This window comes from Calliphora vicina, chromosome 5 (assembly GCF_958450345.1).
Source record: "Calliphora vicina chromosome 5, idCalVici1.1, whole genome shotgun sequence".
NCBI classification, from domain to species: domain Eukaryota; kingdom Metazoa; phylum Arthropoda; class Insecta; order Diptera; family Calliphoridae; genus Calliphora; species Calliphora vicina.
The window spans coordinates 18,982,768-18,998,525 of NC_088784.1; the positions used below are offsets into that span (position 1 = coordinate 18,982,768).

At 34.0% G+C, this 15,758-nt stretch overlaps 2 protein-coding genes across 2 annotated transcripts; one reads left to right on the forward strand and one right to left on the reverse strand.

The window, feature by feature from the left end:
• The first annotated feature begins 10 nt into the window (after window positions 1-10).
• On the forward strand, window positions 11-4,636 carry LOC135961128 (uncharacterized). The gene has a single exon (XM_065512625.1). It carries the CDS (start codon window positions 11-13, stop codon window positions 4,634-4,636), a length of 4,626 nt encoding a protein of 1,541 aa, XP_065368697.1.
• A 3,807-nt stretch (window positions 4,637-8,443) lies between these two features.
• Window positions 8,444-9,680, reverse strand: CtsL2 (Cathepsin L2). Its single transcript, XM_065512626.1, has 2 exons — window positions 9,370-9,680; window positions 8,444-9,301 (listed from the first exon to the last, which is right to left on the reverse strand). The coding sequence occupies exons 1-2, from the start codon at window positions 9,678-9,680 to the stop codon at window positions 8,587-8,589; spliced, it is 1,026 nt and encodes a 341-aa protein (XP_065368698.1). The 3' UTR covers window positions 8,444-8,586.
• Between the last annotated feature and the right edge of the window lie 6,078 nt (window positions 9,681-15,758).

The window sequence follows — 15,758 nt, forward strand, 5'->3', positions numbered from 1 at the left end:
GTGATTCAAGATGCAACGGTCGCCATCTAGAAAAAGCTCTCGTTTGCAGACAGCAACTAGCCAAAATGTGAATAGTTCCACGCCTGCCGGAACAGATAGTTCAGCAAATGTTTCTCAAATGCCGTCGATACAAAATGTCAGTTCTGTTGCCCTCGGAACGACAACAACCGTAACTAGTGCCTCTATAAGTGCCCCTAGAGAACCGACACCTGCTGTATCAACACAAAACATTTTCAGTTCAACAAGTGAAGAGCCCTTTAGTCTGCCGCCGTTAGTGCCCGGTCCTAATGTGAGAACCCAGCCACCACAAACCATATCGTCTGATAATGAGAACCTGCAACGACAAATTGATATCCTGCAAGCTCAATTGGCAAACGCTCAACGTGCTTTAAGAGCAAATCAAAATTTAAATACGCCGAATGTTATTGGACATAATGCGCCAGTCATCCAAAGTATTAGCAGTGGCCCTGAGAACATGGTTGATCGCCGGAATCCAACGCCATATTCCTATGTTAGTCAGTCAGACCAGTTGATGACATCTCAGCCTCTTATTGTTTCCCCTGCTACAGTGCCCATGCCAGTACAACGCAAACTTTATGATCTGCCCGAATTTTGTGGTACTCCCGAGGACTGGCCAATGTTTTTGTCTGCCCTTGAACATTCGACAGCGGCATATTCGTACAATAATTTTGAAAATTGTTTGAGATTACAGAAGGCTTTGAAAGGTGAAGCCAGAGAGTGCGTGAAGTCGTTGCTCATCCACCCAAATAATGTGCCAACAGTTATAGAGCAATTAAAGCTACAATATGGTCGCCCAGAGTTGCTTATTCGATGTCAATTGCAACAGATGAAGGAAGTTCAGCCCATAGCAGAAAACGCGATCGATAAATTGGTGCCGTATTCCATTAAGGTCAGAAATTTAGCAGCATTTTTGGAATCTGCCAATGGTTATCAACATTTGTCGAATCCAACACTCATGGAGGAGTTAGTACAGAAGCTGCCAATGAGCAAACGTTTGGATTGGGCCCAGTTTGCTTCAACTTTACCTCAGTTGCCGACTATTTTGGATTATAGTACCTGGCTCCAGCGTGTTGCAAATTTGGTAAGAAGTGTGCAAATAAGCAGTTCAAGTGGCAATAGATCTAACAGTGATCCAAAACGAAAAGTGGTTTTATATGCTTCTGATGGCCCAGAACGTCAGTTAAAATGTTTTTATTGTGTTGGCCCACATAAAATTTTTGATTGTAAGAAATTTTTAGAATTGAGTGTGCCTAATAGATGGAGTGAAGTGAAGAGATTGAAGTTATGTTTTTCGTGTCTCAGTGGTGGCCATTCAAGTAAAGATTGTCGTCGGCGTAAGCAGTGTCCAGTGGAAAAGTGCCAAAGAAATCACAATAAATTACTGCATGAAACTAAACCTAATGAACCAAGTGAACGATCCGTAAATGTGCCGCCAACAGAGAGATCTTCAACAGTCGAGCCAGTGCTTAGTTGTGTTTCCAGTGCTAGTGAAAGAAGTGATTTGTTGTTCAGAGTGCTCCCAGTGGTTCTTTATGGACCAAATTGTGCTATTGAAACTTATGCACTCCTAGATGAAGGTTCTTCGGTCACGATGATGGATAGCTCTTTAGTGAGACAGCTTGGACTGCATGGTCGACAAAGTCAATTGAATTTGAGTTGGTATGGTGGTAAATCGGCACAAGAACCAGTTATGGTGGTGGATCTTCATGTGAGCGGTGTTAATAAGAAGAGGAAATATGCTTTGAAAAATGTGTATGGTGTCTCGAATTTGAAGTTGCCTAGTCAGAGTTTTAATGCGGATTTAGTAAAGAATCATGGTGTGCCTTTAAACTCATATGAATGTGTGGCTCCAAAGGTACTAATTGGATTGGACCATTGCCATTTAGGATTGCCCGATGAAATAGTCCCTTTGGAAGATGCTGGTCCATATGCTGCCAATACTCCTCTTGGATGGGTTGTTTTTGGAAACGTGAAAGGAGGTCGCCCTGGAACCCAAACATGTTTGCTGACACAGTTGGATAATCTAAATAATTTGGTGGCAAATTATTTTGAAACTGAAAATTTTGGTGTTAAGGCTCTACCAGTGATTGAGTCAAGAGATGATTTACGTGCACGAGAGATATTGAGAAATTCGACGAAGAGGGTTGCCGGAAGATTTGAATCCAGACTACTATGGTGTAATGATGACGTAGTCCTGCCGGATAGCTATTCCATGGCCCTTAATAGATTTTTTGGAATGGAAAGAAAAATGAAAAATAATCCTGAATTTGGTGCGGCCTATAAACAAATAATAAGTGAATATTTGCAGAAGCGGTATGTACGCAAATTATCATTGAGTGAAGTCGATACGTTTCATCCGAGAACGTGGTACTTGCCCCACTTTGGTGTCGTAATTCCTAATAAGCCAGGGAAGATTCGTATGGTGTTCGATGCAGCAGCAAAGGTGGAAGGTGTCTCGTTGAATTCAAAGTTATTGAAAGGCCCTCAGCAATACAAACCGTTGCCATCAGTTTTATTTAATTTTAGAATCGGTTCCGTAGCTGTTTGTGGGGACATAAAGGAAATGTTTCATCAAGTTGTTGTTGCTGAGGAAGACAGGTGTTCGCAGAGGTTCTTGTGGCGAGATGATGCTAGTGGTCCACCGGAAGTGTATGAGATGCTTGTGATGACGTTTGGAGCTGCCTGTTCGCCCTGTATTGCCCATTATGTGAAGGAAATACATAAAGTTGCTGGTTTTGAAATGCTCAGGAGACATAGTGTACTTTGGGACGAGATGTTGCCCATTGTTGCGTCATTACAAGCGATGTGGAATAAATGGCGCCAAGAGCTAAGAAATGTTGTCCATGTAAAGGTTCCACGATTTTATTTTGGAAATGGTTTGCCCTTGGAGTTAGAGCTGCATATTTTTGTTGATGCCAGTGAAGATGTTTGGAGATGGTTGCCTACAGTTCTCAATGTTGCCGATGATACTACAAGAGCTAAAAATGAAGTTGATTTTTCCATTGAAACACGTTGGTTCCAAGGGCCACAATTTTTGTATGAAAACGAAGCTGACTGGCCGAATAAGAATTCTGAGAAATCTGATGATTTGTGTGAAGAAGAACTACGCCCCAAATTTGTTATGCTGGTTAGTACAAATTTAGTAATTGATTTTAATCGTTTTTCTTCATTTCTCAGGCTTAAACGAACAATGGCTTGGGTTCTGAGATTTATCAATCGCTGCCGAAAATATGATAAATGTAATGGTTCGAGATGCCTGTGTGCTGAAGAGTTAATGGTTGCTGAAACTAGTCTGTGTCGTCTGTCCCAAGAAGAGTGTTTCGCCTTTGAAATAAACGTTTTAAAATCTGGTGGTTCTTTAAAAAAGGATAACGTGTTATTTTCCCTTTCGCCTTATTTTGATGAAAATAATTTACTTCGAGTGAGCGGTCGTATTGATGCTGCGAGTTGGTTGCCTTTAGATGCCAGGCACCCCATTATTTTGTCGCCCTGTCACCGCTTTACACAACTATTTGTTGCCCATGTGCATAATAAAATGAGACATCAAAATTTTGAGGCTACCATAGGCGAAATAAGGAAAAGATTCTGGATTCCACGACTTCGAAATCTGTTGAGTAAGACCACATCAAATTGCAACATTTGTAAGATTCGTCGTGCTGTTCCAGTAGCTCCTTTTATGGGATCGTTGCCAAGTGATAGACTAACTCCATATGTCCGGCCATTTACTTATACTGGTGTTGACTATTTTGGCCCATTAAATGTGACTGTTGGTAGACGCCATGAAAAACGTTGGGTTGCCCTGTTTACGTGCCTTACAATCAGAGCTGTACATTTAGAAGTGGCCTATGATCTATCTACTGATTCGTGTATTTTGGCTATACGGAATTTTATAAATCGTCGTGGCACCCCGTTGAAGATTCGGAGTGATAACGGAAAGAATTTTGTTGGAGTTAACCAAGAAGCCCAGCGATTTGATGAAGTATTTGATCTGGTTAAAATTGAAGATGAGTTGTCCACAAGGGGCATTGAATGGCAGTTTAATTGTCCACATAATCCTGCAGAAGGTGGAATATGGGAGCGAATGGTTCAATGTGTTAAAAAGGTTTTAAGAGTAACCCTAAAAGAAGTCGCCCCAAAAGAGCACACCTTGCAAAGTTTTTTAATTGAAGCCGAAAACATCGTGAACTCTCGCCCATTGACTCACTTGCCTGTCAGTCCGGAAGACGAAGAACCATTGACGCCTAATCATTTCTTGTTGGGTTCTGCAAATACGGCTCAAACGCCAGAAGGTATTGAAATTACAAAGCCAGTGGTACTGAAGAAGCAGTGGCGAATTGCTCGACAGCTACGAGATCATTTTTGGAAAAGATGGATTGTGGAATATTTGCCCACACTTACAAGACGGTCCAAATGGTGCGAACATACGAAGCCTGTGGCCCCGGGAGATCTTGTACTAATTTGTGATCCAGCTGTTTCCCGCCGAGATTGGAAGAGAGGTCGTGTCGTAAATGTGTTTCCTGGCAGTGATGGTGTAATCCGAAGAGCTGATGTCCAAACAAGTAGTGGAATACTTAAACGCCCAGTTTCCAAACTAGCAGTCCTTGATTTGGAGTAGTGAATCGTTGCCGATCCACGGGGGTGGGAATGTCGCCGATGGCTCATATATTTATTTATTTAAATTTATTACGATTTTTATTTTTATTAATTTTAATTATTTCGGTTTGTTTATATTTATTGTTTGTGAGCTACCTTAATGTTTACTTAAATTGTCTTATTTACCAATTGTATGATCATTGTTGTTTGGTTCATTTGTCCGTTAGGATTTTTTTATATTGTTTTGTATTCCCTTTTGTTCATATTTGTTTACGAACTAATCGCACTTTTTGTCCCTAAATTATACTGCAGTATTTTCGTTCAGTTTATTTATTTGGAAATGAACTGTTGTAATAGTACATAAACAAAAAGAAATTTGTAGGCTCAGTAATAACTGGCTTTAGAATTAAAATTTAGTTTGTTGGGGATAAAGACTGCGAAATAAACGGTTGCTCAAGTATATGCATCATTAATTGTAAATTTGTGGTTCATTTATTTGAGACTGGTTAAATTCGCTGTCCTCAACATATAGGCTCAGGTCGCAGCCAGCGACACCCATTGTAGGCCCAACTTACTATGGTCCTTTGTATATATATCTCGTTGCAAAGGTCTTTGAAATATCTATCTTTAGATATCCATATTGTCTATATTAATGACTTAGTAATCCGGATATAGGTCAAAAATCGAGATTGTCCTGTTTTTTCCTCATATCTCAGCCATTTGTGGACCAATTTTTCTGACTTTAAATAGGAAACTTCTCGAAAGCATGTCTGACAGAATTATTGAAGATTTGGATCCCGAAGATATCTGGGGTCTTCTGAAAATTGATTTCAACAGACAGACGGACATGGCTTAATCGACTCCGCTATCTATAAGGATCCAGAATATATATTCTTTATAGAGTCGGAAAATTATATTGTGGAAATTACAAACGGAATGACACACTTATATATACCCTTCTCACGAAGGTGAAGGGTATAAAAAGACCCGTGTCTCTCAGTTTCGCCCAAAGTCATGCACTTTTTTTATGGGGCCCCAAAGCTTTGGGGACTTGGTGTCATTTTTGCAAAAAAGTGATAATTTTCGCTGGCTCATATCTTGCAAATAGTTCGGAATTTTGATTTACTCTCTGAGGCAAAGTTGTAGTCCTTGTCATAAGGAACAAAAATTGCAAACATATAAAATCAAAAAAACTTCATCTTCAAAATCAAAATCGCAAAAAACTTTAAAAAATTCGAAATAAATTTTTTTAAAGCTTTATAACAATTTAATAGTATTTATTTAGTTCTTGCTAAATCGCAGAGCTACTGTGATCTTTTTGTATAGAAATTCAATAGTGTCCATCTCTGGCTTTTCTTAACTCTCTTGCTTTCTCAATAATTACTGTTGCATTTTCTCTCTTTTACTTTTTCCTTGAGCATAAGTCGAGAATCATGTTACAAAGAAAAATCAGATAATGCAGATATTGCGCAGGTCCGTTAACTTTATACGATGTCGTTGGATAGGGCTTTGAAATATCTTTCTTAATATTTTTTCTAATTCTAACCTAAACCTTGCTCAAGCAAAACACTTTCTCAGTGATTTAACACAAAAAGAACAGAAAGAAATGTAAGATAAGGTTTTCAGGTAGCCGCAAAGTGAAGAAAAGAAGAGCAGTCCAAGCAATAGGTCCCTTTGTGTTACCTGAAAGTAGAAAGTCAGAAAAACAGGGACAGATGGAAATCAAAAGAGAGCAGGGGAAAATTGAAAAGTAAGAGGAAGGTGTCTGAAGAAAGAGATAGGGAGGAGATTTTTAAATTGCGTACCAATGAGTTGGCGGTTATTAGTTCACTTTAAGGAGATCCCCATGTCTGGTATTTTTAACCAAATCGTATTCCTTATAAAGTCATTAATGCCCTCTAGCCTCATATTTGAGAGCTCAGAAAGACTCACCCGAATCAATATTACACATGAAAAATGAAAAAATTCCCATGTTGTGGAATTTTTCGATGGAATTTTGTAAACAATAAACAGCTGTTACGAACACAATCAACTATTGTGAATGAAAAGTTCATGGGGAATTTCAAGATAGCAATTTTTCCTTCGAAGGAAATGTATATTTCACATGTTATTGATGATAGGGGTGATTATTTAGGGAGCGATGTACCAGAAACCTTAAGCGTAGATCTCCTAATGCCGGACAGTGACAAAGAAGATGAAAAATGGTCTCATTCTCCTCCTCGTTTTGACAACTTCTGCAGAAATCGTTGTATGGCAAGCCAAGTATCGTCGCGTGGTTGCCAAAAGTGCAGTGTCCGGTAATGAACGCCACTACACCACTCAATTGTGGATTGACAACCCCATCATGTCTGAGCGAGCTCATAGTAGACGTTACTAATATGATGCTTGCATTTGGATAATGGAATCCCACATAGGAAATCTATGTCTCCGTCAGATAGCATGGCGCCTTTTTTCGCCAAATCATCAGCAACGCAATTGCCCGTAGTATCTCCGTGTCCCCGTACCCACTTGAGTACGAGTGTTGAATGTCTCCCCATGCTATTTAAGGATGCCCCGCATTCCTGGACCAAATTAGAGGTTGAGTATACACCTGTTATAGATTTTATTGCGTTCTGACTGTCAGTATATATACGAATATCCTTGCCTGATATCTTGTTATAACTGAGCCAGTTTTACTACTTTTAATGGCTGATATTTCAGCCTGAATAATGCTACATTCATTTGGAAGTCTAAAAGATAACCTAGTGTCGAATTCCTGCATGTAGACACCTGTGGCTACTCGATCTCCCTTCTTAGAACCGTCTGTATAGACTGAGAGACTCGTGTCATGTTTAGGTCCGTCAATTACTTCCGTATTATACGGAATTGAGAAACCGAAATTCCTCGCCATGAAGGGCCTAGAAATGCAGTAATCGATATTATCCGTATGGAGCATGTTTCCATGCCCCAAACGCGTTTAGCCTAAAGGCCAAGGTCTTGCCATTAAATCCACAGGGATCCAGTTCAATATAGTAAAGAGCTACTTTGTTGCGGTCATTCTAAGAGCTCCTGTTATCAGGATTGTCATTCTTCTTAAACCTCCCTCGAATAGCATACAAATTGAGCCTTTGTCTAGTGCCTTCCAACAGATAGAAACTCCATAGAATAGTGTCGGCTTAATGAGCGTATCACATAGCCAGTTAACGAAATGGCCTTCATACAGACATATGGACATAGCCATCAAAGCTTTTGATGTCCTTGAAAGGTTATTGGGTTTCCAGGATAGTTTACTTTCTAGAATAACTCCTAAGTATTTTGCGTTGTCCGATTAGTTTAATATTAGTTTAAAACTCCATAGAATAGTGTCGGCTTAATGACCGTATCACATAGCCAGTTAACGAACTGGGGTCTTCTTACAGACATATGGACATAGCCATCAAGGCTTTTGATGTCCCTGAAAGGGTATTGGGTTTCCAGGATAGTTTACTATCCAGAATAACTCCTAAGTATTTTACGTTGTCTGATTAGTTTAATGTTAGTTTAAAACCATTTAATCGGGGAAGCGAGAAATGAGGAATCTTGTACTGCCTTATGAACAGTACAAGCTTGGTTGTTCTTAGGTTAACACCCAATCCACTGTCTGTACTCCACCGACTGAGTACACTGAGTGCATATTCCAGGCGTTGCATTGATATATCGTGCCCAAGTGGATCCCGGAGACTGCCACTGCGACGTCATCTAAGTAGACGAAATTTTAAATAATAAATTTTGCCAAATTAACGCTGAAATTAAACTGGATCCCTTACTTTCAGTCTCTTCTTCTTATATAATTTGAGTATAATTAAAAACATTTAATTTTTCGTATACAATTTTTCTAAGAAATTTTTTATTTAAAATAAACCTAAATAAAACAACATTTTGTCTTACATCATTAACTAATATAATTTACAAAATAAAATATTTATAATAAAACTAAAAAACCACAAGCACATCCTACAATATAGGATAACTGCACTCACTAGCCACGCCACAAAAACTATTCTCATTGCGTGGCAATTTCATAAAACCATTCTCACCCCAATTCGCGGAATATGAATTCTTAATAATCCAATAGTCACGGCCATTCTCCGAACCATAACCCACCACAACTATGGAATGATTAACTTCACCCTGATTGCAGGTGTCATCATCAAAAATGCCACCACTATACTGTTCGAATGAAATGAGATCAGCATTTATGGAACAGGCCAAAGGACCCAAAGTGGCTATAACTTCTTTCATTTTCTCCTCATCGCCTGGCTTAATGCGGGCATAATCTCGGATAAAGACACCCTTGTCATAGGTTTCATTGCGGCCACACTGGGCATTTTCCATTTCGGTATAGGGATATTTGGCCTCCAAAGAAACACCATGATCACGTATATACTCGAAGGCATACTCTTGGAAACCGCCATCACAGCCCATGCTGCCATAGTCCTCGGCACAATCCACCAGATTCTGTTCGGATAGGGGTATTAGCAAACCGGTGCGTCTAAACAAATGACCCTCTAGGGCGCCTATGGTGGCAAAAGACCAGCAAGAACCACAATCTATTCCCTGGAAACCGGCTGGTGTAACACCACCCAATTCACGCCAATCAAAGTGTTCGGGTAAATTCTTCGTATTAGATTTGGCGGTAACAAAATTCACATGTTTGGAAGTGATTTCTCTGTAAAAACAAGAAAAAGTTATCAGATTAGTAAGAAGTAGTTTTCAATTATAACACAAAAAACTTACTCTCCCGTAAAGGTAATTCTAGAGCCCAATAATTTTGCCACCTCCTTGTGCGTCAAATCTGCCAAAGGATTCAAGGCCATATGAAATGAGCCTAAACCCAAAGCTGCATATTTATTGCCCATATCCACCACCGCCTTGGTGCCCATAAATATAGACTCTCTAAATTGCTTCTCTTGCTCATCTTTGTAGACTTTACCCGTCTGCTGTAAATACTCGTCAAAATTCCGCACATCACACAATTTGGGAAAGCTGTGTAGCGCATGACTCAATGTTATAAAACTGGTTAGAAACGTCACTGTCGCCACCAGCATGCTGTGTGATTTAGAGATTTTAAACATTTTTTTTTGCCGTGTTGTGTTGTTGTCTGCGGTTTTTAAAGCAAGCTAAAAATAGTTAAAGAATTTATTTGCTTTTCTTGTTAAAAATGTGCTAATTTAGTCACTGGTATCTTAAAAATTAATAGTAAGAGGGAGAAACAAATTGCTACAAAAAAAGAAGTTCGTTAAACTTGAAACTGTTGCAAATATTTAATTTAAGTATCGATGACTTAATGATGCGCTATTTTTGTAGAGACATACGATAAATTTAGTTAAACAAATATTTTTTTTAATAATTATTTGCATAATTGTGGCATCACTGCCAACCATTTGCATTTTAAGCCTGAAAGTATGCTTCACGGAATCAAAGCAAATAATAGTTTATTGTAACAGCTATTTTACCGTTATTTTGTGCATGAGGGTATATTAAGGGTATCTCTGCTAAAAAAACTACAATAAGAGAATATTGGAATTAATTTGGACCAAGTATTCGTGATTAATTAATAATTAATTAATTTATGATTCGATAAATACTGATTAGCTTGTAAATAAAAATAATGAGGTAAAAAAATCTTATATACCCTTCACCAAATTATACTTCAAAATAAAAATTAAATTTTTCTTTTCCAAAGTTGTTTTTTAATTTTTTGGAAAAAAAATATTTTCGAATTATTATTTTAAAATTAAAATTTTTTTTTTTTAAATTAAAAATTTTTTTTTTTTAAATTTTAAAATTTTTTTTTTGGTGAAAACAAATTCGGGTTAAAAAATATTTTTTCCGATTATGACCCTTTGTAGGTCCAACTTATATACGTCGTTGCAAAGGTCTTTGAATATCTATCATTAGATATCCATATTGTCTATATTAATGACTTAGTAATCCAGATATAGGTCAAAAATCGAGGTTGTCCTGGTTTTTTCCTCATATCTCAGCCATTTGTGGACCGATTTTGCTGATTTTAAATAGGAAACTTCTCCAAAGCATATCTGACAGAATTATTGAAGATTTGGATCCCGGAGATATCTGGGGTCTTCAGAAAATTTATTTCAAAAGACAGACGGACGGACAGACAGACGGACATGGCTTAATTGACTCCGCTATCTATAAGGATCCAGAATATATATGCTACATAGGGTTGGAAAATTATATTGTGGAAATTAGAAACGGAATGACAAACTTATATATACCCTTCTCACGAAGTTGAAATGACTTAATATTTTATGCAATACCATAACGAAATATCTTGGAAATAAAATTAATCGATTGTGATATTTAAAAAAATATTCGATTAAACGATTAGTCGACTACGTATCTTGTAAATAGAAATAATAGAGCAAACATATCTTAATATATGTATAAAAGAAACTATACTATTATTCGAATAAATAATTAATCGATTAATAGATTATTCGGCCACAATATTAATTGAATAATTATATAACTTATTTTTATTTTAAACAAAAATAATCAAATTAAAATTAACGATTATTCGGGTATAAAATTAATTGATTCATTTTTACGCTAGTTAATAAACAAAAATATCTTCTTAAATATTAAAGAAAAACTGTTATTGCAATCATACGATTTAACAATAATTCTATTAAACGACCGTTTAATTGAGTTAAAAAGTTGTTACGCTATTACAACAACCGATTATTCGTTTAAAAAATTAATCTCATGACAAAATTAAAAACAAATTTCATCAAGAAAAACTTTTTAAGAATTCTAAATTTGTGAAATTCTAAATCCGTTATATTTGCATTTATTGGCATTTTTGCGATGAGTGCCTTGGGTATGATTGAACATTGGAGGGTTAAGCATCATTGTTATATGTTATAAAAAAATAATCGAATATTTTATATTATAAACAAATTTCATCTAGTAAAAACTTTGTAAGGGAAACAAATATTTTATTTGATTATTCGGGTACAAAATTATTTTTGTTTTTAATAACATTAATCAAATTAAAATACATATTGAAAAAAATATTAAAATAACTGATTATTCGATTTTGAAATTAATTGATTAATGTTTACAAGATGTTTTAAACAAAAAAATCGTCTTAAACAGCATATAATTCAGTAATTGGCTGATTATCAAATCAAGAAATAGTCGATTAATTGGCCGATTATTCATATCAAAAGTTAATCGAACAATCGACCGATAATTCTGATAAAATATTTAACTATTATGTCGCAAAACGACATAAAAATAATCAAGCAAAAATGTTATAAAATTCAAAAAAATTTTACGATTAACCGATTATACGGTTAACAAATTATTCGAATAAACGATTGACAACATATATTATTAACCAATTGTTAATAGTTTTATCGTTTAAAAATATTGTATGATGTACAAAAATATTTTATTCGATTATTCGGGTACAAAATTAAACGATTAATCAACTAATTTTATATTCAATAATTTATTCGAATAAGCGATTATTCGTTTACAAAATTAATCAATTAATTCCTCGTATGAAACTTCGTACGATAAAAATATGTTTTTTATTCGATTAACCGATTATTCGGAAAACAAAAAAAATTACAAAATTAGCTTAAATACTCGTATTTAAAAATGATTTGTTTAGTGGCATGCATATATGAAGGAATATTTTGTAAACAAACAATTGGCAACCAAATACTTGATTATTTGGCAATAAATAATTAATCGATTAAAAGGGAAAATATATTTTATTCGACTAACCGATGAAATATTATAAAGAACAAAATTGTGTAATTGAATTCTCGATGATAATTTTATATCATGAGATATAAAATTAATCGATTAATCTTATGATACAAACACAAAATTCAAAAAAAATTAATATTTAATCGAATAAAATATATTTTTAATTTTTTTCGAATATATAATATTTCGTCATTCGAATAATCGATTATTTTTATTCGAATAATCGTTTAATCGAATAATAAATTTTTGTTTCTTCTAAAAATAGTTTACAGCTTTAATTAATATTTTATTTGATTAAACGATTATTCAAGTAAAAAGAATCGATTATTGAAATGACAAGATTTTTTAAAAACGAAAAAAAAATTCTAAATAAATTATTCATTTAACACGATTAAGAAATAATCGATTAAATAAATGTACAAATATTTTATACTACATATATTTTAATTTTCGAATAACCGATTATTCGAGTAAAAATTAATGGATTAATTATATGTATGAGGAAATATTTTATAAACGAAAGAAATTAAAAATATATTTTATTCGATTAATCGATTATTCGAGTGAAGAAATATTTTATAAGCAAAACAAAAAAATAAATGAAGTTTTATACGAAAAAAATATATTTTATTCGAGTAAAAATAATCGATTATTCGTATGACAAAATACTTTATAAAGGGAAAATTTACTAAATATATTTTACTAGCTGACCCGGTGCGCTTCGCCACCCCAATTAAAAGAAATAAATAGTAATATCAAGTCTCACATTGTGAATCTATTTGTAAATGTCTAATTTCATATTTCTGGGTCCATTATTATAGAAAATGCAAAATGTGTTCCTAATTTTAAATTTTTAGGTTTATTATTATAAAATATTCAAAAAGTACCATTGCAATAAGGAAATAGTACCATTGACTATCACTTTTAAATTCGCATTCACTAAACCATAACCCGTCAAGTTTGAATTTTAGATTTGTATATCATTTCCCATATTATCAACTAATTTTGTTTCTATAATACATAATATTTAATAAATTATCACAAAACCGAAACCGAGCGGTTTTTAATTTTTTAAAACCGAAACCGCGGTTTTGAAATTCTTAGATTTTTTGGAAACTCTACGTCCATTATTATAGGAAATTCAAAAAAGTACCATTAGAATATATAAAAAGTACCAAAAATCCCCCACTTGTGGTTTCCCACTCACTCGGGTCCATATAAGCTTAATTTCATGGCTTTAGCTTCATTGGTGAAGAAATTACAAAAAGTACCATTCGAATAAAGAAAAAGTACCAAAAAGTCTCCACCTAGAATTCTAAATCACTTAGGACCATGTATGCTTAATTTCATATTTTTAAGTTTATTGCTATAGAAAATTAAAAAAAGTACCATTAGAATAAACAAAAAGTACCATGAGGTATCCGCTTGAAGTTTCAATCACTTAGAACCATATACGCTTAATTTTATATTTCAAAAAGTACCATTAGAATATAGAAAAAGTACCAAAAAGCACCCACTTGTAGTTGCCCACCCACTCGGGTCCATATAACCTTTATTTCATGTTTCTATGTTCATTGGTGAAGAAATTACAAAAAGTACAATTTGAATACAGAAAAAGTACCAAAAAGTTTCCCCCTAGAATCCTAACTCACTTAGGACCATATATGTTTAATTTCATGTTTCTAAGTCCATTGTTATAGAAATTTCAAAAAAGTACCATTAGAAGAACAAAAAAGTATAGTTCAGTTCACACATTTTGGTACCTAAATATTATTCCCTATTCCTAACACTAACTTCACTCAGATACATATCAGCTAACTTTAATGTCGATAACTGAATTAATTTAAAATGTTAAAAAAGTACCATTAGGAGAAAAGTACCAATTTCCCTTTTCTTCCTTGAACACCCATCAAGTTTGAAATTTAAAAATATTTCATTTTGCCAAAATTGTTTATGCTACAGGCATGTCTCAAAATATTAAAATCTGTGTTAATGTGCCCAAGAATAAATATGTTTTAAAAAAAGTACCAAACTGTTTACCCGGATTTGGCCTAATATACACCTTGGTACTCGAGTTCCAAATAACACCCTGTTAGTTAATTTTTGTATGAATCCAGGATCCAACGTTAAAAAAATTATCAAAATTGACTTAATAATTTCAAATATAATGTATTTTCCCGATTTTATCCCCTTTTTGGTACCTTTTTTTTATCCCCATTGAGGTGGTACAATTTTATTCAAATAAATTTCCGTAACGTGGTGGGAGCTCATAATAAAATATTCGTATGTCTATGTCAAATTATAGAAAAACATATTTTATGAAAAAGTACCAAAAATAAACACAATTTTTATCCCTTAAGGTTTCGAATTTCCAAAAAGTACCAAACTTATATTTTTTATTTTTTGATAAGTAAAGAATACGATTTAAAATTTGATTCTATGTTTATTGGTTTAAAAGATACATAAGGTGCCAAAAAAGTACCAAAATACAGTTTTTACCCGTTTTCTCCCCTAAAATGTTCGAATTTCGAAAAAGTACGAAACACCTGTCAGCTTATTTTTTAGATGAAGTAACATGCAATTTTAAGTTTTTTTGTATCTTTATTAGTTTTGAAGATATAAGGTTACCGAATTTACCCGTTTTTACCCTTTTTTACCCCCTAAACGTTCGAATTTCCAAAAATCCCTTCTTATCGGATCGTTTTGGGGAGGGATGAACCCACAGTTAAAATTTCGTGATTCTAGCTTCAGCCGTTTGGGCTGTGCGATGATGAATCAGTCAGTCAGTCAGTAACGTTACTCTTTTATATATATAGATAGCAATATTTTAATGTTCGAATAACCATTGATTCGAGTATAAATTAATCGATTAATCACAACACTAAATATTTTTTAAACGAAAGAAATTAGAAATATATTTTATTCGATTAATCGATCATTCGGGTAAAATTTAATAGCTAATTAAATGTTAAAAATTTTTTATAAACAAATATAGTATAGTTTTATTCGGCTAAACGATTATTCGAGTAAAAATAATCGATTATTTGAATGACGAAATATTTTATAAATTAAAAAAATTCAGAAATTAAAAATACATTTTATTCGATTAACCAATTATTCGGTAAAAATTTAATTGGTAATTATATCACAAAATATTTTATAAACAATGAAAATTATAGTAAAGTATTATAATATTTTAAAAATTAATCGATTAATTGGATACCAAATATGTATTTTATTAACAAATAAATTGGGTAATCCAATACTCAATTATTGGGGTAAATAATTCATTTGTTATTGGTATAAGCCAACATATTAAAAACAAAATTTAGCAAATAAAAACAATGGGAGAAAAAAATGTTTTATATTATTTGGTT

Bases quoted from the DNA above. Each gene is read 5' to 3' on its own strand.
- LOC135961128 (XM_065512625.1), top strand. From the start codon at position 11: ATGCAACGGTCGCCATCTAGAAAAAGCTCTCGTTTGCAGACAGCAACT.
- CtsL2 (XM_065512626.1), bottom strand. From the start codon at position 9,680: ATGCTGGTGGCGACAGTGACGTTTCTAACCAGTTTTATAACATTGAGT. The intron at 9,302-9,369 runs GTAAGTTTTTTG...TTGTTTTTACAG, and splicing joins AGAATTACCTTTACGGGAGA to AGAAATCACTTCCAAACATG.